This window comes from Harpia harpyja, chromosome 1 (genome assembly GCF_026419915.1).
Source record: "Harpia harpyja isolate bHarHar1 chromosome 1, bHarHar1 primary haplotype, whole genome shotgun sequence".
Classification (NCBI taxonomy): Eukaryota; Metazoa; Chordata; class Aves; order Accipitriformes; family Accipitridae; genus Harpia; species Harpia harpyja.
This window is the reverse complement of record NC_068940.1, coordinates 31689909-31715985: the sequence shown is the minus strand read 5'-3', so window position 1 is coordinate 31715985 and position 26077 is coordinate 31689909. Positions and strand designations below refer to the sequence as shown.

General features: G+C 45.0%; 1 protein-coding gene across 1 annotated transcript; it reads right to left on the bottom strand.

The window, feature by feature from the left end:
- Positions 1 to 1018: 1018 nt before the first annotated feature.
- CHRNA4 (cholinergic receptor nicotinic alpha 4 subunit) lies at positions 1019 to 24181 on the bottom strand. The gene is made up of 6 exons (XM_052785501.1): positions 23600 to 24181; positions 22182 to 22333; positions 18721 to 18765; positions 18517 to 18626; positions 7431 to 8811; positions 1019 to 1607 (listed from the first exon to the last, which is right to left on the bottom strand). The coding sequence occupies exons 1-6, from the start codon at positions 23658 to 23660 to the stop codon at positions 1482 to 1484; spliced, it is 1875 nt and encodes a 624-aa protein (XP_052641461.1). The 5' UTR covers positions 23661 to 24181; the 3' UTR covers positions 1019 to 1481.
- Between the last annotated feature and the right edge of the window lie 1896 nt (positions 24182 to 26077).

Below are 26077 nucleotides of genomic sequence, written 5' to 3'. Positions count from 1 at the left end.
TTATGTCTGCCCTTCCTTGCACACTGTGGTAAAATGTTTATAAACCCTTGTGCCTATGAGATCTCTGGAGTAAACAGGGAGACACTGGGCTGGGTGCTGCTGTGCTGTTCCCCCCCGGCACCCAGCAATCAGCAATGAGGATGGGAACGGTGGGTTTGTAAGTACCAAACAGAGGGGATGCTGAGCTGGACGGACTTATGGTCTGTTCTAGCCTGGTCATTCTCCTGCAGTTGTAAATGAATACAGAGAACAGGCAGACGCTAGTTGAAGCCCACACTTGCCCTCTGTCTTCCAGCCTTTCACCCACGCGTGTGGCTCAGCCGTGCCGTTGTGCACCGATGTGTCCCTGCAGTAGGACACGGCCCCGGCGTCCCTCCCTCCCTCTGGCCGGTGGTGCCTGTCCCTGCCTTCTTGCTGCAGGTCCCAAAGCAAGGACAAGATATGCAAAAAGGTTGGTTTAGTTTGGATAGAGCTGGGAAGAGCACAGCTGCTGGAATAACTGGCCAAATTTAAGGCCGTAATACCTGTAATTTCTGCAAAGTGCCATTCTGAATTCCCAAGCGTGGCTGTGTGTCCTGTTCAGGTTTCCCTGGATAATGGCATGTTTCCTTATTATGCTAACACACCGTCCTGGATTTCTTTTGTGGCTTCCCCATGTCTAAGTACCTTCCCCACCTACATTAAGAGTTTTACAGCTCAGGGTGACCCTCTGCTATTTTGCAGCGGCCATAACCTGGATCTAGGAAATTTCCTTGGAAAGCACACTAAAGTGCTACCAACACGGTCCAAATCTTAACCCCAAATCCTCCCTTCATTTGCATGATGCTCACTCAGCTATGGTCCCCATGGCTTCTAAAAGGCATTGGCCAAAGTAAAATCTGTCAATACAAAGAGTGCAACTGCTGTGCTAATGATCACTGTTGGTCCCAGTGGGGCTGAGCTGCCTAGAGCAATTCTTTCAGCCTCTCCAGTCTGTCCGTCTTTACCAGCTGACCACAGACCACATCCTGCACAGGTATCCCAAATCTGGAACTTTATTTATAAAATGACTCATACAGGGACACACAGTCCTGAACCACTTCAGCTTGACAGGGCAAAATTACTAGGCAGGGCACGCTGAGACCTCTGAAGACAACTGGAGCTAATTTGCCAGGGGCTGGATTGTAGATGCGAAGCCTCTTTATGTGCTGCTTTAAGGAACAAGCTCGTGTTCTTACATTGCTGAGTATATGCCAATGAATGCCACCATGCTATGTACAGACTTTAATAAGAACTTTTTCCCCTAAATTAGATGGAGGAGATGAAAATGGCTTGGCAAAACGACGCAACCTCGGAAAGTATTCCCAGAAAGCTCTGGAGCAACTCAAGCGTGGACACGCAGTAAATTATTCAAAGGGCTGCCTCCATTTCTCTGCTCCTCTCCTTCCAGGTGACCTAAAATCCATAGAGTGGGATATACTTTCTTCCTTCTGGGGCTATATTTAGATCATTCCTGCCAGCCAAGGTGGGAGGAAGAGACCAACAGTTCCCAGCAAACACACAATGATGAACATCCAAAGGAAGATCCTGTCAATGACCATTGCAACGTACTTCCAGTCTTCCTTCACCTGGGAACACAGAGGTGAAAGGCCAATTATTAACGTTTATTTGAGATTAAAACTTATGAAGACTATTAGTGCTTTATTCCAAAACAGGATATTTTCATTTAAGTCCAGAGATAGGAGAGGAAGGTCTCACGTACATTTAGTGGTCCTATACGATAGCAAAGATTTATTCTATCAATTGCTGATGTGGGAGACAGATTCCCAGACTGCGTGGGTGTGCATGTGCAATTGCAAACCCGTTTCACAGCTCCCCAGGGATGCCATACGCCCGTGGATAATTAAGCCCATCTGCACACTCACTATCCTATTTTCCATGAGCAACAGCTGTAATTGGGTGTGTAAATGAGGCTGTGATTCAAGTGTGGGGGGGAAGAAATTACTCATTTCCCCATGCTTGTAAACAGATTTGCTTACAGATTAACGAAGCCAAACTCTCTGCAAAGGGATTTACAGCTTTGGGTGAGCAAGCATTGAAAGTAAACCAGCAAATAGAAGAAATGGTCTTCCTCACCCCGCTTTTTCCCCACTTTTGTCTTGCTGGGGAAGGCTTTCCAGCAATTCCTCTCTGGGGAAGTCTGGTACTTATTAATACCATCAGGAAAGAATTGTAAATGGCTATTTCATTAAGTAAGAAACCACGTACATATGAAAACCTCTTTTATTACATTGCTGTTATTAATTTCTTTCCCAGAATAAGACTGATCAGATGGCAAAGTTTTATTTAATACGGCTGTACCGATTATAATTTCCTACAATATACCACTTGGTGATTAATAGACCCAAGGGCTGAAATTTGGCACGCTGCCTTGCTCTTTAGGGAAAACATCTCATCAGGAGCTAGCTCAAACCTCTTTGGTGGCCGTGATTGCAGCAAGCACGTAGTGTGGTGTAAGGAGAAGGAGACAGCAAAGCTAAGGCTGCGCTTTGCTGGGGCTGCTTTAGTGCACCTACCAGTCTGTGACCCTGAGCAAACAGTGGCTTCACCGTGCCCAAAGCTGCCATGCACGTTGGGCTGTAGCATGAGTGAAAAGCACAGTACAATAATAATGTAAAACTCTAATGATACAGGCCTTTTCATTCACAGATCCTAGGTTTGTTTTAAACAGAGAGAATAATAAGGGAGTATCCCAAAACAGTAGGTGTGAGCTAAAACACGATTGGTAGGAGACCTGGCTTGATGATTTTTTTTTTTTTAAGGATTTGCTGATTATACTGAAAATTCATTTTGGTAAAGGAAGCAATCCAAGTATCGGTGAAATAGCCATTTGCAGCAGATGATGTTTCACAGGTATAGTGGCAACTTCAGGTCCTAAAATATTATGATCTGTCAAGCACCAAACAAACAAGCTCTGAGCACAACACAGTGACTCTGTAAACTCACCTTGAGTCTTCTCTTTCTTTATCAGCCATGGATGCACCATTAAATTTTATCTTATACCTTGTGGGTGGTACAGAGAAATCATGATGTGTCAGAGGGAGAGAATATACAATCCAGGCTTCCGTGACCAATGATGCTGTGACATTTTATTAAGCTAAGAGAATTATTCCTTGCAGGTAAGGTATGTGCATTTACCTCATTTTGGCACGCTGAACCCTTCACAAACTGATCATGAATCTTCCAAGGTATTTGCAAAGTACCTGTCATCACTCTGTGCCTCAACGCAGACAACGTTCAGCTGAAGCAACGCCAGCAAAGGGAGCTCTTTAACTACGCCTCTCATTATTTGCCATGTGGACTGCTTGGTTAGGCCTTTAAATCATCTGGTATTGCTCCAGCTCCTTGGCTCAGTAAGCAGCTTTGGAAATTGGGAAATGAGGCACGTACTGGAGAGCATATCATGTTTTCCCATAATTTGTTCTCTGAACAAAGCATCTTAAATTTCAGGAATACCTGAACATTTTCAAGAGTGTAAGAATCGGTTAAATATTTTCATGCAATGGATAATTTTATTCCCTTTAAAAATAGCACCAAGGTAAGCAGGTCTTTACTATTCAATGGGCAGAAGTAAACAAATAGAGGTTCATCCTGAAGCTTGTCACCTCCCTGGGGGAAACCATGTTGTTTTCTGATTGTACAGGCCCTAGCACATCCATCTATAATTAGGGTGAGTAAAAGAAATAGTGTCCCTTGAAATCAAAAGGTATTCTCTCATCCCAAGGATAAGGTCTCAGTGGATAACTCCCCTTTGCTATACATGTTTTCTGGTCTATTCATCACTTGCTGAGAGTTGGAGTGAGTCTCTGATGCTTAAAATTCCTCATGAGAAGGGCAGCTAAGCAAGCTCTGGATGATTGCATTTATGGCATTAGTGTATCATGATGCAACCAACGTGTAAAGAAAATCTGCAATTTACGATCTGATGTCCAACTGGAAAGCTGGATTGAGTAAATAGTGCCCCATTCTGGAAAAATAAGCTTTTTTGAGTATTTGTGCTAGTAAAAGTAAGTGCTAGGTCACGCAAAGAAAAGAAATTAGATGAGTTTCTCTTTGAGAAAAGAAGGGGGATATGGGAGAAGAGGAACAACTTGTAAAGTTCAACAGAAATTTGCTTTCAAATGTAATGGCATATGCATAAATACTCAGCCCATCTCGAAAATGATGGCTGGGAGTGCATCAGATGTTTGCGAACCCAATATCCAGCTCCAGACTGAGAGCACAGAAGAGTGAAATTGGAAATTATGGAGAGACAATGAAAAAAAAAAAAGAGGAGGAGGAAAAGGAAATTATCTGGATTTTTTGTTTTGTTTTGTTTTCTGACAGCACTGTAGTATTTCCCTGTGGTCCAGCACCTCACGTGGAGCGTGATCCGCAGAGGCCTCTCTGACAACATCTATGCAGCTGTCGGCATCTGCCACCCCAACTCCTGAGCTGTATTTTGATTAGTTTTTAAGAAGCTCACTCAAAACTATTTTTGGGAAAGGATCAGGGGCAGGGACAAGCTGACTCCCTCACCCCCAAATTCCCCAAAAGTAAGGAAATCTGCAGCTCTTCCCTGGTCCAGCTCCTTGTAGGTCTGAGCAGTGGGAACAGGGCATCCTGCCCCAGGGTTTGCGTGGTGGGTTGGGGTGCCTTGGTGCCATCGGATCCCCAGGACCCAGAGCCTGCAACACAGATTAGAGCAGTCCCGGGTGGTTTTATTGCACTTTGTTAAAAATAAACCGGTGAGATTATCCCGTGTTTCCTCCCCCTCAGCTACATTCTCTCCCATTTTATTTTTAGGCTGTCTTCAAAGTCTTATTAGAGCAGTCCAGAGATGCACACAGGCATGAGGACACCAAGGCTTTCCAGACGGTGCTGTTGGTGTCTGGTTATTTTGGCTCGTGTGTGACATGCAACTTGTTTTGCTTCTCAGTCTGTAATTAATTTCTAATGGCATTTCTATCATATGCTGGGATGATTTGGTCTTGCATTTTCCCCAGTGTACCATTGTGCTTGTATTGTTTGTAGATATCTTTTTGTAACAAACAACTGCCTCTTGCATTTCCCATTTTCTCTTTGCTGAAGCACTTAATTAAACGAGCTATTTACTTTTAATTTAGAAGCACTGCCCCCGTGGCAATGGTGCTTTAGAAAAAAGACAGAAACTTCAAAAGAAGCTCTGTTCTCATTCTGGGAAGGTGCATGTCTCTGAAAATATTACCCCAGAGACAGCGAGCTGTGTCCCAGGGGCTGCAGCTGCATCAGAGGTGCCTGCTGATAGATTTGTTGAAGACTTCCATGAAGAAATGCCACAATTTGATCTTAAGATGAAAGCGAACTTCTGAGTACTGATTTTTTCCCCAATAAATTCTCATTTTATTAGATCAGTTCTGCTCCTTACTCTAAATTTCAATTCCAAAAGATCATGTTTCCTTCTTTGTCATTTCCACCGGGAGAAAAAATGTGCTTTCCCACTTGACATTACTTGGATCCAGAAAAAGAAAACAGTATAGCCTCAGACTGGGGTCAGCAATTATTCCCCCAAATCTGAAAACCCAACCTCTGCCCACCGTGCCGACCACAGCTGCCGTGAAAGAGCAGAGTACTGCGGGCAGGTTTGCAGGCTCTTTATGGGGAGCCTGGGGCATTGGTGGTCCTGGGGGTGACCCTTCTCCGCTCGTTGTTGGATGTTTTCCTAGTGCCTTTGCTTGCAGGCTGGGCTGGCAGGAGGTCTGGTCAGAGCCCTCAAAACTGCTCCTGTTCTTCTGCCTTTGATGTTTAGTGCTGTAAATAGCTTCCTCCTCAGGATAATCGCTTCTTTTCAAGAGGGAAGTGTAGTGGGAGGTATAAGAAGAAAATTCGTGGCTTCTGAAGACTGTTTTCATTTTAAAGAAAGTTGCAGTCATGGATTAAAAGGAAAGAACCCAAGATATTCATTGACTCAGTTCTTGATGATACCAACAAGCTTAGCAGAATGAGAATCAGTTGAAATGGGAAGTGTTATTGGTGTAATATTCTTTCATCTGCACCACGGGGAAACAAGGGAGTTAAAATCAACTGACTTCCATAGGTTTACTTGCAACTATTGCTAGGAGGAGAGAGCAGAGTTTAATTTCTGCAGTCCTAATGTACTTGTGAAGTGCTTTAGCCCGGCAAAAAGTGCTGGGCTGTCAACTAATGAAGATGGGGATTCACAGCCCGTCTCTGCCACAGATTTGTTCTGTGACCTTGGTCATGTCACTTCATCTCTGTATTTTGGCTTTTGCTTCTCAACATGAGGAATAAACCGTTACTTCCTCAAAGGGATGTTGTGAAGTGAAATACATTAAAGAACAGGGGCCTGTCAAACTATGGTACCAAAGAGTATATAAATGGACAGTAGCACTTAATCTTTTGTTGCTGCTGCTAAGTGCTCAGTGCTGTGAAAAATGCAAATATAAAGACACTCTTCATGCCCAGGAAGTCTTGCATAAAAGCACTATGACTTGCACTGACTCTAAATCTTGAGAAAATCAAACTGTAAGTACAGCTGGAAAAGTACCTTTTGCTGACGGATCCCTCTAGGAAAAGCCAGATAAGACTTTTCTTTAGTAAGAATGCTAACTTCAGGTTATCTTGTGGCTTCCTTCATTGTGGCCATAATTAGCTAGCACACCGCATCCATAGTATTGCAGGGGAAGAGCTACAAGAGGTGTGAAAGGATGTGGCATTTGTACATGCATCACCACCTCCATTAAAAGAAATTATTTCAGCCTCTACTTTCCTTCTCTATTTGTAGCCATATTTACCCCTTCAGAGCAAGTGTGAAATTTGTCTGTCCACCCACCTTCCCGCAGAGAGCCAACTGCTCCAGTGGAAGTCCACTAATGAGGAATCACATCACACAGAGCTAAACATACCCTGCAATGTCCCCACGCTACTACGCGCTTCCCACATCCACAACCTATTTGGGGAATTTGCTTTCCTAGGCTCAGTAGCCAGAGTCAATGCTTAATAAAAAACAGAGAATGTGAATCCCCCATCTGTCAGAGGCTTCTCTATAAAGAATAAGTCTGCTACGTTCCCATCAGATGACTGCTTTTTGGGTCCCTTTCACAATCTTAGCTGCTTCCTTCCTACCTAACAACTTTACTCCTATTTTCTGCTGGAGAATCCCATTGAGCTAAAGCAGCCCTGAGCATGGTCTGGTTGTGCTACCCCCTTGGCCCACATGCCTGCCAAGACCCCAAGGACAAACTCTCCAGCTGTGCCTATAGTGGTCAATGTGTTCAAAAGCCACAACATCAGGAATGGCTGAGCCTGCATCAGCAAGTGTACTCTCTGTATAGCCCCCAGGTTTGGTGGGGCTTCCTTAGCAGATAATTTTTGACTTACCCAAGGCGAGCAGGCTAAGGTAGGATACTTACTGAGAAATCCGCGTCTTCTGCTCGCAGATGGTCTGCAATGTAGTGAACCCCTTCCACTGCCAGCTTCAGGGCTGGGGACATCAACACAAGATGCTGCTCTTTGGCGCTGTGAGTCTTGCTTCCTTGAGCTGGCGTGCCAGCTGCTGCGCTCTTTTTGCATTTACACTTGCACAGAGGGGGCTTGTGCTGGGGCTGCTTTTCATTTAGGTGGCACCGCTGGGATGCTGGAGAGCCAGTGGATTGGCCATTGGTCTGGGAAGAGTCCTCTTGCAGGTAGCAATACTGGATGCTCCGGGACCTACAGCGGATACTCCCTTCCTCTGCCTTATTGGGGCTGTACATCTGCTGAACACTTAGCGATCTGCCTTTCAGGATGGACGTGGTCTGGGTGTCATTCAGGGGGTGGCATGAGGGTTGTGGAGAGGAGCAGGTCACCTGTACAGGCTCTGGGTGCAGCACAGAGTACTGCCCAGAAGGGGACTTGCAGATAGGCTGAGGCTTGGCTGGCTCCTCGAGGTGGGCACAGAAGGAAGATGTGGGTGATGGCTCGTTGCTCTGGGGGCTGGGCGAAGATGAGGTAGTGAAGTTGGGTTCCACATCGATCTCGGACCAAAGCCTTGGTGTATTGGTTATTTTGTGCATGGATTCGATGAGCTTCTTGCAATTGTCTTTCACTGCAGAGGGACGTTTCATGAAAAGGAGGCGTGGGACTATGTCAAGGAAGATCCTCCTCACCCAGTCAGGCATCGTGTGGGTACGCGGGGAACGATGGTGCACGTTGAGCACAAAGACGGTGATGATGATAGACAAGGTAACAAATATCATGGTGAAGAGAAGATACTCTCCAATCAGAGGGATGACCAAGGAGGTAGATGGGATGATCTCTGTGATAAGCAGCAGGAACACAGTGAGGGACAGCAGCACGGAGATGCACAAGGTTATCTTCTCTCCACACTCGGAGGGCAGGTAGAAGACCAGGACAGTCAGGCAGGAGATCAGCAGGCAGGGGATGATCAGATTGATTGTGTAGAACAGTGGCAGCCTCCGGATAATGAAGGAGTAAGTTATATCGGGGTAGATCTCTGTGCAGCATTCGTATTTCTTGCTGTTGTAATTGCCCACAGCGTTGATGATGACCCATTCCCCGCTCTCCCAGTAGTCCAGCTGGTCCACATGACTGTGCATGCTCACCAAGTCTATCTTGGCTTTGTCATAGGTCCAGGAGCCAAACTTCATCGTGCAGTTTTGCTGGTCAAAGGGGAAGAAGGTAACATCGATGCTGCAGGAGCTTTTATAGATAGCAGGTGGCATCCATTTAATTCTCCCATCATAGAATAGGTGGGCCTTGGTCAGGTGGGTGACTGCAAAGTCACCGTCAGCACTGGGGAGAGATAGAAGATAAAAAAAGACTAAGGCTTCTCTGGGACATCTCAACTCTGTTAAAGAAACAGGATATTTAGTGCCTGGCTTCCAAAAATGCACTCAGGGCACCTGAGAGATGCAAGAGGCACATCATGTGCAAACACGGGATCCATCCACTCCATCCAGTCGGTTTTGAACTCTGTTGGCTTATGCAAGCATTGGATTTGCATGCAAATGTCAGCCCTCAACTTGCCGACTTCACGTCCTTGAGGTGAACGTACACAAGTTTTCCTCAAAGATGTCTCATAAATGCCCTGGAAAGGGTTGAGTTTGCTTCAGAGAGGTGGGAGGAACCACTATCAGGTAGTGTGGCTGTGGGCTCTGCAGAATTAATTGTGACAGCTGCTATAAATGAAACAGTGTTGGGTAATCATTCAGTCTCTTACATGAAAAACAGCAAGAACATCCTATTAATAGGAATAATGAAAGTTAATCTCTTGATTTCCCAGTCAGGAAGAGAGCTGTCTTTTACGGTGTCTTCTTACAGGGACTCTCAACTGGGATCTGTGTGCTGGTATAAGATAAATAGATAACAACCTAGGATTTTATATCAGAAAGCCATTTTTTCAGCCAGCGAAAAAGCTATTGCATAACCAGCATTTTTTTTTGGTTTGGATCTGCTTTTCTCAGCTGATCAGTGCACTGATTTCCCGCAGCACCGTGCCGTGCACCCGTGACACCCGCTGCTTCCAGCTTGTCACTGGGATACAAGTGAGGGAGATCCAGAAAGGCAACAGGACATACAAGTGCACTGGGGATTTGGGGGAAGAAAGACCACGGAGGAACGCCGTACTCAAGCTGTAATAGTGTTGGAGAAAGGAGGGAGACTGAGAAACTCTGGGAGTGGGATCCCCAGCCCTGGAGACAGCCCTGTCCTTCCCCCTGCCTCAGCATCACCAGCCGCAGCTCCGCTCCTTCCTCACTCCCACACCTCTGCTACTGCACATTAAACGTGGAACCTGCCTCTTGCCCCGGTGTGCGGAGGCCACAGAAAGAAATTAGCTCATTAAGAGATTCAGCTAGCGCAGCAGGTAATTAATGCCCTGTGTGGCTATGCCATCAAGAAGCGCTGTTCCTCCCCTGCTCTCAGTGAGGAGGACACGTGGACAGTGACACTTAAATTCCATTTCTGGGGCCAAGTCCACGGGTACCTTCTCTACAGCAACGTCCTTTCTCCAGGCAGCGTCTGCAGGACCTGCAGCCTGCATTAGCTTACACAAAGAGGCAAAACTGAAGCGTTAAGAGCCGCACAGGTGACATATCTCCTTGTTCAAATAATCGTTGTGATGGAGACTGGGTGTTTGAATCGAAAATTACACCTTCGCCTGAAAATGAGCCAAGGCCCTACATCTGCAGCTCCTTTGGGCAGTGACTGGCTGAAACTTCAAACCCCCTCTCTCCTCCTTGATTTCTACTTGTGGACAGAGGATTTTGGTATCCTTAGACAGTCACAACCTGGATCAAACACCCTGGTTCAAGCAGCCTTAAAATGTGGGTGAGGTTTGGATAGAGCCGCAATTTTTTTCATCATGAGCAAATGTCTGAGAGGTTGAAATCCCAACCAAAACCAGCACGTGGAATCTGTAGAACAATGCCCTCAAGTCTAGCTACAGGAATAGAGAAAAAAGCATCCAAAGAGCAGGGAGGGAATTGAGAACCATCTTACACACCTGGCTTGAGCCGCTGCAGAACTCGGGGATACGGAGGAAGAAGCCTGTTGTGTGATGCCGAATTGCAAACAGCAACGCTGCTAAACAAAAGGGAAGTTGAGCAGGGGAGGGAGAGCTTCTGCTAAAAACTTGAGATGAATTATTCAGGCTGATATAGATAGAAAGGTCTTTGCTCCTGCCCAGCCCTCCTGGCTGGAGCCGATCCAGCCTGCAGCCTCTTTCCCAGCAATTGGCAAACTCCCTTGGCCCTGCTCTGCTGCTTCAGTGCTCAGATGTGCCGTGACAGCAGCCATACAGGGATGGTGTGCGCGGGGGTCACACCGCTCCTCTTCCTCACCAGCAGCAAGATAAACAGTGCAGGGACAATCCGGCGGGGCCCCTCAAGCTGCTGAAGGCGGAGGAACTTCCCTAAATTTATTTCTTTCGGAGATCATCCATTAATTCATATGCAAAGGGGAAAAAAAAACCAAACCGAAAAAGACTTTCTGGTATTTTGTCTTGCCCTGTAAAGCATCCTCGTCAGTCCATGACCACACTGGCTTCCAGTGAGACTGGTATTGTATTGTTCATTTTGGGAAACAGTGGCAGGATCCGGCCCTCAGTGAGCTGTCTTGGCTAACACGATATCTGGGCAGAGATGGCACATGCCCCTGAGCCCCAGGATCACAGCCCAGATCTTTGTCTTTTGAGATGATTTTCTAGGTCGGTTGAATGAATGGAAAAATAAACTCAGAATTACTGTGTGGTGGAGAACCAGGTTTTTACTAAACTCTTCTTTGTTTCTATAATGGAAAGCCTTTGCTCTTTGTGGCAGATTTTGGAAAAACAAAAGAACACAAAAGGACCCAGTGCTTTTTGACCTCTGAACTGGACTTTTTCTAAAGCTTTAAAATGTCTTTTTTTTTTTTTTAAGACAGGAAAGCTAAAATATGCACAAACCCAGACTGCTCTCAAAGGGATTAAGGCAAAACCACCATTGTGTTTTACTCAGATGCAAATAAAACTGAGCAATGCCATTGTACCATCCTCCCAACTCCTTTCTTACCTCTTCTTTCTTAAATCTAATTTATATTCCAGGACCACTTGCTTTGGATGAAAACTGTCTTTTTCTCCTGAGTTTTGCCTGCACTGTAAAGCCAGATTGAGACATGAAACATGCACAGCAAGTGACAGTCCAGTGTTTACTGTTCTTAGTGGTTTTCTTTCTAAATCTCAATAGGAATTTGGAATCCAATTCTGCACTTAATGAGATCTCTGAGGCATGATTAAACCATTCATTAATGGATCAATATGTTTATAATTTGACTCATGTTACAGAAAAGGGATGATGAGCACCTACTAGTGTTTCCTTTCTTAGGTGGAGCAACGTGTTAGCTAGGTAAATAACACAGGTGTGTGGTTTTTCTTTTGAAAACTTGGAAAAGGGCATGAAACTCTTCCTAAAAATTCATCCAGGAACAATAATAATTGTGTTTCATTCCCAGAAATGTCTTGTCTGGCAGTTTTGCAGTCTTTGTGTGACTAGCCACATACCTGTCTTCTGCAAGCGTAGATGTAACCAATGTGATGCTGCAGATCTCGTGTGTCAATTATTTCCATAAACGATCTGCTGCTTTGATGAGGAAGATATTTTTTATTGCTTGCCTAACAAACCAGGCCTCACCCTGGGTCCTCTTTGGCTCACACACTGTTACAAATAACACTGGTACTCCCTTCCAAGCTGGATTTTGCCTGCAGTGCCATGGCAGGAGTGAAACCAGCAGCAGAATAGTTCTTGCCTTTGAGAGTCAGCTAATGACTCTGAGCAGCAATAAAAACCCCTGGGATCCTCCTGCTTCTCCCTTACCAACCTAACAGGGCTGTGAAGTAATTCTGGACTTTACCAGGCATGTTTGAACTTCTCATTGCCGTTCAACGTAGAGATATTTGAGCAATTTGTAAGCAGGGTAGATTAGCCATGCTGTTGTACATACATAGACTGTATCCAAGCCAGCTATAGCGTGCAAAGGTAGTGTTCACAGTCATCTTAACCCTTTGTGCATACATACATTTTTGCCTCCTTCCTCAAGTTTACCACACTGGACCTTCAAGCATACGCTTACTGGATTGGAAGCTATGCTTGCTGGCACCCTGCCGATGTGGGGTGAACCTAGAGAGATGTTTTCATCCTGGGTGAGGTTTTCATTCTGTTTCTCTTGACATGAGAGAGGCAGCAAACAAGGTCACCTGGCTGTTGATGGTCTTCCAAAGCCCTTCCCCAATCTCCTCCAAGGGATGAAGGTGAGACAACCAACTGCAAATGAAGTCTGCAGTTAGGAGATTGGGGAAACCCTGTTTTATTGTGGAAAGCTCTGCTGTGGGAAAACCCACTCCTGGCTAAGTTGTGCTGACAGCCCTGACTCTATAATGTGAATATTTCCTTAGACAGGAAGATGGGAGATCCGACACAGTGGGACAGAGAAAATCTGCAGTCATCCCTTTATAGTGGTAGCACATTTTCATCTCGTTCAGTCTAGACCACTGTATTGTGACAGTTGTCATGAAAAACCATTTGGAAGATGGAGTGAGCACAAGTTAAACATCACAACAAGAACATGAGAATTAAGATAATCAGGCTCTCCAGATTACTCTGACCTGACAGCTCTAAAAATCTGTCAGTAATAAAGTACCGGAGCTGTTATATTTTCATGTCAAATACAACAGCGTACACCAGTAAAGAAAGAAGATGGTTGCTTATTCCTTTGCCAATGGAAATAGTGCTGCTGTGTTCTGCAGCCTTTGATTCCTCATTCCGAGAATAAAGGCTGCTCTTCTAAACTCTTCTAAGTTTATAAGGTTCAAGAATGGCATTGTTTTACTGGCAGCCACCAACTGTATTTCATTAAAAAGCTCTGCTGATGGAGATTTTTTTTTTTTTGCCAGTTTCTATTTTCCCTGCAGTTGGGAGATACATCATCTCACAAAATTAAATGTTTTCAGAATGCATGTAAATGAGGCATACATTTATTTTAATTTCTGATGATACAATTTAAATCCAAACAGAGCTTTAAAAGCCTGAAAATTAGCTATATACGTATATGGATATAGCTGGAATGTCTTTATTTAAAACATTTTTCATTGAACAGCAGTAACTAAGACAAATTGGACTTTTAAGACCCCTTTAAAGAATGTACGCTTTTGGTAGACGTTAAAGAGATGCTTCTGTAATGTTCAGATTAAAATACTCTCCAAAAGCAAATCAGAGAATATTTTATTTAAAAATTGGTTTGTGCCACCAAAATGGTAACTACAAATTCACAGGTTGGAAGGGACCCCTGGAGATGACCTAGTCCAAACTCCCTGCTCAAAGCAGGGTCAGCTACAAGAGGATCAGGACCTTGTCCAGTTGCGTTTTAAATATCTCCAAGGTCTTGGCAACTTGGGTACAAAACATCTTGGGTAGATAGATGGAGGTGTCTGTGCACTGATGTGTACTTCTTTAGGTCACATCACAGCTTTTCCTTGCTTCAGATGTTTAGAAATCAGTGGTAACCAATATTTTGATTGTTCCTTAGTAAATTAGTCATCTGTCTCAGAAATGGCTGTGCTACACCGAAGAAATAAATAAGCACAAGTTTCTCAGAAGGCTCTAACAGTGCTGAATTTATGCATTTTACTTCAATTCTTCCCTTTGCTGAGCATCCTCATCAGCACTTCGGAGGCAAAACTCTAGCTCTGTCCTTAGCATAATGGCAGAAGTCCTTGGATGCTAACACAGCACCAGCCCATGAGAGAGATCCCTCTTATAGATTTCTTTCTATCAGTTCCTGTATTACTGGATAGAGCTTGGCAGCAAACCTCAAAGGAATCTAGAGATATATTTCCTCTCCAGAAACATAGTCATTTAAACTCTCAGAAGAATCAGGAAAGCTTAAGTGCGAAGTAGCGACTATGGGCCTATTATAAGTACAATCTGGTGCAAAATGACAAGATCTGTGCAAGTACACACATACACACACAAAGAAAAATGTCAAGAACATTTCCAATATTTTAAAGGTTAGACTAGGGGGCATCTTTTGGTATGTCTCCTCCAAACAGCTTTGGGATGAGTCAGGAAACCAGTGTTACTCCAGAAGTCTCACTGGTTGCAAATGTCATAGTCTAGTTCAAAAGAACAAGCCGCTATAATTCAGTTCAAAAGAATTCTTTGCTTTCTCATGATTTTCAAAAGCCAGCTGCCAGATGATCTTCTAACCCAGTCCAGTAATCCTTTGTGTCCATATTACCACTGGGTGAATTCCTCAAGATATTTCCTACTCCTAATTACAGAAATTTGTATTTTCATTTCCTTCATGTATGATCTTGTCTTTCATTCTTTTTTTTTTTTTTTTGTGACTATCGAGGCTAAGGCAGGGATTAGTTTTTGGAACAGCTAACACCAGAAAATACTGAGAAAAAAGAAAATTTTGAAGTCTGAATGTTCCCAGTAGCTTCTTCCCAGGTTTTACAACCATCAGGCTAGAGAAGACAAACGCTATGATGCTATCATGAATATCCAGTTGAAAACTAGCCAGTCAAGCTCACGCTCCAAGTTCCCTGCCCATCCATTAGGCTCAAGGACATGGTCTTGCACTCCTCTGGACAGCCTTCAGCAGCTGGAGCACCTGGCTGCAAACCTGCTGTTTCAGGGTTTTCTCCTCTGGAGTTTCTATGTTGCACAGGGTCCAAATGCCTCAACACAGTGGTGGAGAAGCAAAAAAAAAAATCAAAATGCAGCTCCAAGAGCTTATTTCCTGATTAGGCAAAAAAATATTTTTCTTTTTTTACTTTAAATATAGAAAGGAAAACTAAAATGTCCTTAAAATCCATTCATGAATGGGAAAATAAGTCAATGCAAAGGATTAGATAATTAATTTATAAATGATTTGGTGGTATCTGAAGAGCCTTTACAGGTTCAGATAAGCAACAGCTGGCCTTGTTGGCAGAGAAGAAGAGGCTTTGTCACTTCACTATTAACTCATATTCCTCTGTTATACATATGTTTTGTCACATCTAGTAGAAACTATTTACAGAGTCTTGGAACTTATCTCATCAAGACTGGAAATTCAACAGCATATTAATTTCCCTGTAGGATATTAATTTGGTTTTAGATTCCTTATGAATGTTGACAACTACATATACTCTCTAGGCCAAACCAGCTGAGTTTACTGATTTAATTTGGGCCTCTAGAGTGGATAAATGGAAGATTTTGACAATAATGAGCTTAGATATGAGAATAACCTCACAACAAGGGGTTAGATTTCCTTAAAGATGTAAATCTCAAATCAATTTAAATTTCACCATTTCTATATATACCCCAAGATTAAAACAGAAGAGGCCTTCGTATAATCTCCTGCCCAGAAAATCTCTTTTCCAAAGGTTACCATCCCAAACAAAAATGCTGTACTTCTGCCAGATCATGTGATAAGCAATAAATAGCTCACATTAAAAAGCCTGAACAGTGCAAAGGCCAATGTGGCCGCTCTCTCTCTTCCACCAAGGTCTCTGCACACATTCTCTTGCTCTTAGGGACTCAGAATTACATGCATCTACTTTAAATTCCCTCTAAACAAAATATATATATATATTATATATAAGTAAAATATGGGAGGGGATCCTTGTTAGCTAGTTAGATCACTAGTTAGATCACTCATGACTAGTCGCTATCTTTGCAAAGCCTTTCTTTCTGAGACATTTCTAGCTGAGATGCCTGCAAGGAGAAACACTGCCTGGTTATGCAGTTGGTGAGCTGCCATGCAGAAGAGCCTCATCTTGGTGTCCCATCATGCTACAGGTTTTGCCTTGCATGCATTGCATTTGCTCTGCCTTGCCCTGCAATCCCTAAAAAACATGAAACCTGATTGTTAGAGCAGCGCAGCTAAGATACTGACTGCAGCTTCAGATGTGTTTGATGATAGGAAGTTAGTTAGAAAAGAGAAGTATATCCCAGGGCAGAAAAGAGTTTACATAAGACTGTATGAAAGAGCATGGGCAAATATAGCTGTTAAGAGGTATAGAATTAATGGAAAACCATTACTGACTGGCTGATGGTTGGCGCCTACATCCATGTTTAATTTATGGATAAAGTAACCAATTAAAAATGCATGATAGACTCATGACGACCAACAGAGGAATGCATGATTATTAATGGTCAGTATGGATAAAGGGAGAGAAGTAGCTTGGATTTAGGTAGCTGGGGCACTAGATCTCCCTGCACGGTAGCAGGTCACCAGTACAGTTAGACTGGCTATCATCTGCCCTACCTTCCTGCAAGTCAGACTGAGTCAAGCAATAAGGTGGGCAAGGCTGAAAGACTCACACCCCAGAAGAAGATAAGGAGGACATTCTGGAATAGCTGCTGTGGCCAGCAGATAGGCAATGGCTCCCTCGAGTCCCCATAGTTGCTCAAGTGACAGCAGCAGTGAATGAGGACAGGAGGGCAGAGGGGCAGAAGCCAAAGGCTACCCAACTGAGAGGTCTGCGTGCCTATTGACCTCTGGGGGCAGCTTTCGGCATAAAGTCCCAAAATATCTAGAGCACAAAAGGATACCGAGGCCTCCTTCTTTAGTGCTAGGATCCTCCTTGCACGGACCACGCTCATCAGCCGTAGTGAGCATGGTGAGCCAAGGGAGCAGATGCAGAGATGACACATCAGGCTCTTGTGTACCAGAAGCTCCAGCAAATGGATGGTTTAAAGCACAAAGGTCCCATGGATGATGTAGATTTGTGTAGTGCTATTTCCTTTGGCACTACAGTCCACCACAAAAACCACCAGAAGCTCCAAAAATAATCATCCTTAACACTGTCATTAATTAAGCAATGACAAGGACAAGGGCATTCATTTTTTTTCCAGTGGAAGCTGTCAACACCTTTCTTGGCTGCAATGTGAGGCACTTGTAATATAATATTCATGCTCAGAGTGTGTCCTTGTAGGATAGGAAGGTCCAGGTGTCTATGAATTAGTCATTTCCATTGGTCTAATCTCTGAAAGGTGCTATGTGAGGATGCAGTGATTTCCAAGAGGTTTGCAATCACTCCACACCACTGAGGTTCAGAGACAAGCTAATGGGAAAGATAACAATTTCCATAGTCTCCAAAGCTCACAATCCCCTGGACAGGTTCCTCCTTCAGCCATTTATTTTTTTTTTAAAAACAAAAGCAAAATCGTATCAAACTAGAACCAGGCAACAGTTTATTAAAAATGAGCCTGGCTGCCGTTGTGAGTGTTTTCTCTGAGTGTCAGCCACATACAAAGATGTTTTTGTTTGATGCTTGCAGCAAATGTTGTCTCTAGAGCCTGTGCTGGGAAGGGAGACTGGGATATGCTACAACCTAGGAGACTGGAGAGCTCTGGTATGATAAGCCAAGGAGAAACCAGTCTTGGCACTGGACAGTCTTTCTAAGAATATCAACAGGCTCCAAAGAAAAGAAAGAAAACAACCACCTGCTCCCTAGGAGGTGTGCATGCAAGAGACAGTTTTCAAGCATTCAGGGTCAGGAACAAATACCTATTTAAGAATAATTCTAGAATGGTATTGGGCTGACCTGAAACCTGTATTTGTAGACACACAAGTCTAACATGTTTCAGCATATTTTCCTCATTTAAGCCCATTCTTGATAATTGGCTTTTCCAGTTGATGGTGATGAATTAGGGGAGAGCTCCTTGGTGAAATGAGGAGGACTGAAAGCTCAAATCCAGCTTAATTGTGTATCTGACATGTGAAGAGAAAACAGTACCTGGCATCCCCCAACGAAACTTGCTGTCCAGAGAAAGGATCATTAGGAGAACAACCCTTGTGATGAATGTTAGTCATGTCATTTAAGGCACCTCTGGAACAGATATTATAAGAATCTACATGGAACTCAACCACAGGGAAGAAAATAAGGAGGAATAATTGCAAGAAGCACCTTAACACCACGGGCAGAGAAAATTTGCAAGGATGGGTTTGCCCTCTGGCCACAGTGCTCACACTCACTTGTTGTAGAGGACAATATCTGGTCTCCAGATGAGCTCCGAGGGGATTCGGATGGATGTGACGTTTTCGTATTCTTGGGGGTCCCAGCGTAGCTTGTAGTCATGCCACTCCTGCCAAAAACGAGGCAGTTATTACAAAGCTGGGAGAGTTCAGATTGCAAAACTGAAAAGGAACATGGAAAAGCACATATTTTGGTGCACCCACCTGCTTCACCCACACATTCGTGGTCATCATTTGATTTTTCTCATCCTGAAATGCAAGATCAGATATTGGTTACAGAAGCAGATGAAGGGGCCCAAGGAAGTCATTAAATTTCTCTTAATTGTACTTCATTTCTCTAATTGTAAGTCACCTCTGCAATAAATGTAAGTTCCATCTTGGAAATAAAAAGCAGATGTTTCTGTAATTTAACATGGGACAGGGCACAGCTGCCTGATACCACTGAACAGCTGAGCCTGCACCTAGGCAATCTTGTGAGCAGACAGACTTGAATTTATTGGGATTTTCCTCCGTGCTGATGGATTCAGCCTAGGATGATGGGGCCAGGCAGAGGAAAGAGCTCCACAGCTTGGCTTTGACCCGAGCACTGAAGGAAGGGGAGCGATGGATATGTATCTCCTTACTCACACATGTGTGCGTGGATTACAATGCTCAGCTTCATCTGCAAGTAGTGTTTAGTACTTCTACTCCGAAACATTATCCGTGAACACAGTTCTGGAAACATGAAGCTCAGCAGTCTTTCTCCTTCTACCAAATACATGAACTTAGAGCACTATGGATTGGGTTTTCTGAATAAACCCAAGCTACTCTGCTGACACGTAAGCATTGGACAGCCTGGTGTATACCCATGTTGTCAGTTGGTAGACTTTCCCAACTCTAAGTACAAGCAGTATGGAAAGGTAGAACTATATATCTATATACTTTTAAATAAAGTAAGGCAGATATAATACTGGCAGCACTGTAGTAGTATTAATTACTGCTTCCTGCTTCCTTTGCATGCTTATTACAACCCCTATGTAAGTAACTAAGATGAATTATGTGGGGCAGAGCCCAGAGCTGGTCTGATTTAAGCGTCACACCAGAGATCAGAACTTGTTTGTGTGTTTGTTTCTTTTCTCTTTCTTTAGTTGGCATCAAAACCAGCTCAATTGACAGGCCTCATTTGGAAGCAAACTGCTTGTCATTAACCTGGCTCTTGTGGCAGTTCAGGATTAATTCTGAACATTAAAAGCCAGGAGATTCAGGGGCGGGCTGTGCCTCCCCCTTGCTGAGCCTCCTCACTGCTGTTGTGGCACCAAGTGTAAAACCTGATCAGAGATACCCTCGTCCGGGGTTAGGGACCAGAAGCACATGGAGGAAGGAGGAATACAAAAAACATTCAAATGAGCAACAAAGAAAGGGAAAATATCCAGCTACTTCCTTGGGTGCCGATGGGAGATGAGGAACGCCACTGGAGGAGGCTGCCATGCCTTGGGCTGCACCAATCCTTGAGCATCTGCTTCTCTTACCACTTTGCAATTCAAGCATCTGAGGGTCTCCACCATGGCCCCTGCACTGGGGATCCCAGTGTCGCAGGTGCTACCCTTTACTGGAATTTTCCTGCCTGGCTGGGTGCAGACCCTTGGTGGAACCTCCTGCCCCTCACTACACCTGAGGGCTCTGCCATCCTCCTGACCCAAGAGAAGCATGACTCTAATCCCACGGGTTTATCTCGTAGGGAGGGCTGCAATGTGCTAATGACTGGCTGCCTTCTCCTCCTGCACAGAGCCAGCCCGGAGGACAGCGGGGGATTCTGCAGCTGAGGATGGTGTTGCACTGCCTGGCCTCTTTTCTCAAGGTGAACGCAACGCTCGAGGTCCTGCAGAGACACGGCTTTAGGACTCCAAGTGTGTTTCTCAGTGGCTGCTCCTAGACACGTGCTTGATCCCTTACCACTTTTTCCTGGGTTCAGAAAACCCTCAGCATGCCAGGTTGAGGTAAGGACATGCAGGGATGTCAAGTTCCACATTGATTTTTGTTCCCTCGCCCCCAGCTTTTGTCAGCAGGAGCTGGGGTTTGAATACGGCTCTGATTTCTCTTTCAGACTTCTTGTTGTTGGGAGCTGAACATCGGGTCTAACAATTGCAGCAGGGTTTGCACCAAAGCAGTGTCACTGTAGGGAAGGGGGAGAGACAGCTGAAGTGCTGCAGCAGTTGCAAGGGGTGTCACCACTCCCAACCACATAGACTGGGGCAGGAGGGGATAAGAGCTCTCCTCCAGCTCTACCCACCAGCCCTGGCACAGAACTGCCTGCTAGTTGCACTTCTAACCACTGACATGATTTTAAGAAGATTAATTCTTCTTAAGTAAACTGGGAAAAGCACTATGAAGCAGGTGTATCGATCCCCCCTCTTCCACAATTCAGCAGCTGCATAGTGGAAAAATCTCTTTCATGCCTCCACAGTCACTAATGTCTCATCTTTAGTCTTATCAATTATTCAGATGAGAACCGTACAACTTCAACATTAGCAACTGCAAACAGCCCTGGATCCCTCAGGCTGACGTAAGAGAGAGGAGGGGAATGGAAGACCATTTCTGTGCAGCGAAGCTGGAAGCTGATGGCTTGCGCACAAGGAGACGCAACTCTCCAGCAACTAGTGTCTTTGCCCACCTCCTGCACCACCTTGGCTCTGTTTCCTCTACATCTCAGCCCCCTTATCTCAAAATATAAAATGTTGTGGAGTGTCATCTGTTATGACTGTCCCACACTAGTCATGTCTTTAAGCTGCATTACACTTTCCATTATCACCCCTTGTAGTCTGCCACACAAGTACGGTAAAAAGTGACAGAGAGCCTCCAAATACTTGTTCAATACCAGGCCAATACTTGTTCAAGAGCTGTGCATCTACACAAACACACTGTCCTGGGAAATGTTGCATGCAAACAGGGACAGGAGAGAGAAACATGCGGGAGCAAGATCTGCACAAGCTAGAAAGCCTGTGTGTGTGCTTAACATCTGCAGCCCTGCAGGGATCTCCTTTGGATTCAACACTTGACCCCAACACGCTGTGATAGAGGAATCCTTTAAATACCATTTCAGTGCGCATCAGTCTAGAGTGCAAACCACTCTGTTTTGTACATAGCGTATGCAGTTTGCACACACGTAACTTCTATTTGAGCAAACATTCAGAAACAATTTTCTTGTTAATATCTGCCAGAGTAGCTAAAATCCCTCAAAACTTTCATTTGCAGAAAGCTCTTCAGGCAAACTATCTTCCAGAGATGAGTAAACCACTGTTCCTATTAGCTTGTGTAAATCAGTGTTAATAATTATGGCTCAAATTCCAAATCAGCTATTTGGTTTTTTCCTTAGCCAGGCCTCTCTGGCATTTATACCAGTTGCTCCACTGCCCTGCTGTGATCAGTCCCACGGGTTTTGATAAGGAATTTGGGATTTTGCCTGTACTAGGTGAAGAACAAGGGATTCACTCTGATGACCAGCTACTCACATGAGTCATCCCTCGTTCCAGCAGAGCTGTCTGCATGATAACCCTTCTCTGCTGAGAGCAAAGTCTTCCCAACCTGACCCTGGATCAGCCCGTAAAACCCACACGCACCAGGAGCCTCTCCTCAAGCCCCGACCCGGTTAATCTTGTCCACTTGTTGCACAAATAGGTTGCACTTACAACATCGATGAGCTGGGCAATGGACAAGCCGAAGCGGACGAGGACCACATCGGAAATGTTGGCGACGGGGCGGGACCACTTGTTATAACCAGAGAAGAGTTTCTTCAGGAGACGCTCCTCCGCATGGGCTCGGGTTTCCACATGGCCGAAGGCTGCGGGGAAGGCATGGGGCACGGCAACGTGAAATGTGTGCAGCTCCAAGTGCCCGCATAGCTGGAGCTTTCTCCGGGGGGGACCCTTGGGCTAAACCCAGCGATGGGCAAGTAGGGATGCACGGGAGGGTGATGCCACCCTGGTGACTTGCCTCCCCGCTAGCCCAGGCATCGCCATGTATTTCTCACTCTGTTCACCCACCGTTGGCCAATTCCCAATGCAGGGTTTGCATTGCAGAGCAGGTTTGGTCTGCAGAAAGTGGAGGCATCACTAAAACCATTTGAAAAATGCTGCCTGAGCCATTCTCCCTTGAATATGGTCTAATTTTTATGGCCACTTTGCGGCAAGTTTCTAGCACTGAAGTCTGCAAGCAGGAAAGAGGGATGCTAGAAGGGCAAGACAAAAAGGAAAAAGCAGCCTTCTGCTGGGAGATAGGGATTTTGGATCAGATTTACACAAAAAACCTGGCATCAAATGCATCACAAAAAGAAAAAGGCAGAGTGAAATCCAGCTCTTCAAACTAACCTTCATAGCTGGTCTTTCACAAAAATGAGGGCTGAGAAAGAGGACGAGGGAGAGCACAAATTGGATAACAAGACCGCAGTTTTCCTCATTAATGACTTTAAAAGTTGGAGGCTGCAAGGAGCAGCCCTGACCCTGCACGTACGCTACAGGAACCATCGGAAGTGCCTGTTGGTTATTAAAAATTAAAGCCACCCTTCTTCCAGGGGGCTGCCGGGGGAGCTGCGCTCCTGTGCCAGTTGCACGCAGATGCATCCTCCACCACGGCCGGTGGGGAGAGGGAGCCGGGGGCTCTCCCCGCATCCCTTGTGGAATATGGCTCCTACTTAGTCTTTAGCTGCCCTGGATTATACAAAGGGAAGCATTAGCTGAGCGCTGGCTGTGCTCTCCCCAGCCAGAGCTGTAGCCCGGAGACACATTAACACACTTTACCCAGGGAAGAAAAACCCAAGCAAGAAGAAGGATGCTGAGCCCCTGCCTGTATTCTCCATCCTGTCCCCTTCCCCACCGTGGCTTTAACCCTTTCCCCACCAAATCAGGCAAGGAGCAGAAAATAAAAGCAAAGCATTCGTCGGCAGAGGCTGGTGTTTAGGGGACCCGCAATGATGGGGCAGGAGGATGCACGAGTGGGGGAAATTCCTTGTTGACAGGGACCGGTCTTCGCAGCATATCTTTGAGAGGGATAAGGGAGAAAAGAGCTAAAGAGCAGCAGAGCAGGGGTAGAAAAGCTTTCTCAAACTTACCGGGGAAGACGCTGGCACACAGCAGGAGGAGGAGGTTTCCTTTAGACATGATAAATCCCATTGTGGAACAGAGCTCTAGTACGCAGAGTCTCCCATCAGGGCAACTTTTCCTCTCTGAGTTTCTGGATCCTCCAGCTTCATTCCCCTAAACTCCTTTCTCTCTCTCTCTCTCACCTGCCTCTGGGAAGAGATAATAGCTGGTGGTTTGTTTGTTTGTTTCTTTTCTCTTCTGACTGATTTCCAGCTCCTGCCCCTAGAAGGATGCTCTTCCCTGGGACACCGATGCACATACACTTGCAAGAGACGCGTAAGGGCTGCAGAAAGCTCCCGTAAAGAGGCACGAAATGCACAGCCTCCCTGGGCTCTCCTGGTTGCTCCTCTCCCCTTTCCTGCGGGGCGGTTTGGCTGCTCGGTTTATTTGCTGCTGTTGCTGCTGCTGCTGTTTTCACCCTTCCCCCAGCCCTTTGGGCAGCCTTCGCTCAGATTTTGCTGCTGATGGGCCACCGATGCCCACGCCAGTCCTTGGTGGAGCAGAGAGGGAGCACGGTATGTTTGTATATTTAATGTAGTTAGACCTGCCCACCTCCTGCTTAGGAGGAGGAGAGAATCTGTGCGCTCCAGCAAACAGGCTGCAGGGAGGAAAACTTTTAGCATGAGAAATAAAGGGGGGGATCCAGAGCCCAGCTGCAGCCAGAGGTGGTGGATAAGGGGCCACCTGGGATCTTTAGAGCACCTGAAGCCCAAACAGTTCTTAATTAACAAAAGCTGTCTGTTTAATCTTGTCCAAGTGCTTTTCAAAATCACTCCTGTAGACTAACAGGGTAATTAGGCTGAGAGATATTTCTGGCCTGGGCATGTATCTTTGCTGTCAACAGTTATTGGGCTGATGAACCTGCCCATGAGAACAGGGCTCTGCTGTGCTTGGTGCTGCACAAACACGTAGTACAAATACAAATATTAGTCTCTGCCCATAGGCAATATGCAAATCAAAGGTGAGACTGAGACAAGAGGTTACTTGAACGTAACTATATACTTGAATGTACCTTAAATATACCACAAATATCTCTGTTGAAGTCACGAAGACTTTTTGTGGAGGAAAGGATAATTCCTTGTGTTAGCAAGGAATTATCACTCTAGCCCTTCATCTCGCATCCCTGATTCCTTGCACGGGAGACAGGGAGTACAGCCCTTTCCATTTCATTTTAAAACTAGCTTTGATATTAACACAATTACTTCCACGCAGATAGCAAATGGATTTCATTTTCAGGCAGGGGTAATGTTGCCAGCTGCAAAATTAATCAAAGTCTGTTCTAATAATGCTAGCTACATATTTTATGTATAATAATTTCCCTACTCCCGAAGCATCTCAAATATCTTCCAATATAATAGATTGCTGGCTGAAAATGGGGAGGATTAAAGCCGCAAGAGAAATTAGGTCTGTAGTGAGATTATAAATAACATCAGTGTAGTACCAAACTCATCTTGTCCTGTCTTCTCTTGTCTCATCTCTTCCTCAACAGTTGTCAGCCTTTCAAACGACAAACCCCACCATAATTTTCACGGGGTGTATGGACTCCTGTATGGTTTGCCTGTCTTGCTTTTGGTGTCCTGACCCTCACTGCAGCACCTGAGCACCTGTGACATGCTATAAAAATCTGTAGTGCTCGTTCCAGGGAACCATCCAGCATTAATTTAATAAACAGCAGATGTGAGATCAAATTAACTTAAAGCTGAAGCACGGGTTACATCCTGAGAGCCAGGTCCTGTGAAGCACTGAGCACCTCTCCTTCCTACAGCTGGCAAGAGGGTAGCAGAAGGGCAATCATTCCTCATCAGGGTAAAACCAGCATCAGTCAGTCACACACTGCAACCACACATTTTAAAACATCCATGCAGCAACCAGAAAAACTCATTTCTTTAAACCCCTTTGCTCTATGAAATCTGGAGGGAGGGGGATGTCACCGCAGTTTGCACGCTCCTCCGCTCCCCTCTGGGTCCAACGCTGCTCGGTTCATACCCAGCAGCGTTAAATGGGGGAATCCTGGGTTTCAGCACGTCTAGTTCCAGCAACAAACACCAGATATACAAATAATCTTACAAATTCCAAAAGGCTCGTGGTGGGAAATAAGATTTCTAAAGGCCATTATTCAAGGAGGCTAGTACTTTGCACAGGTCACACATTGGGCAACCAAACCCAAGGGATCCAAGATCAGCTATTCCCTTTTGAAAACCTTGGCCATAAATAATACAGGTATCCTTGACTACAGACCCTCCTGTGCAGAGCTGATTCAAATCCCATGGACAAGCCCCATCCATCTTCACCTTGCCTCGGTTTCTGTGCTGGTGAGCGAGGGAGCTGGCGAGCAAATACTGCCTTTGGATTAACCCTATAAATAATTTTGATTAAAAAAGGATTTCCTTCTTTTGGAAATTAATCATAAATCATCATTTCCTATAAGTGAAAGGTTTATCCCTCAC

Coding starts and splice junctions, on each gene's coding strand:
- CHRNA4 (XM_052785501.1), bottom strand. CDS start 23,660: ATGGGATTTATCATGTCTAAAGGAAACCTCCTCCTCCTGCTGTGTGCC. Junction 22,334..23,599: donor GTGTGCCAGCGTCTTCCCCG/GTAAGTTTGAGA, acceptor CCTTCCCCGCAG/CCTTCGGCCATGTGGAAACC. Junction 1,608..7,430: donor CAGAAGACGCGGATTTCTCA/GTAAGTATCCTA, acceptor CTGTGTTCCCAG/GTGAAGGAAGACTGGAAGTA.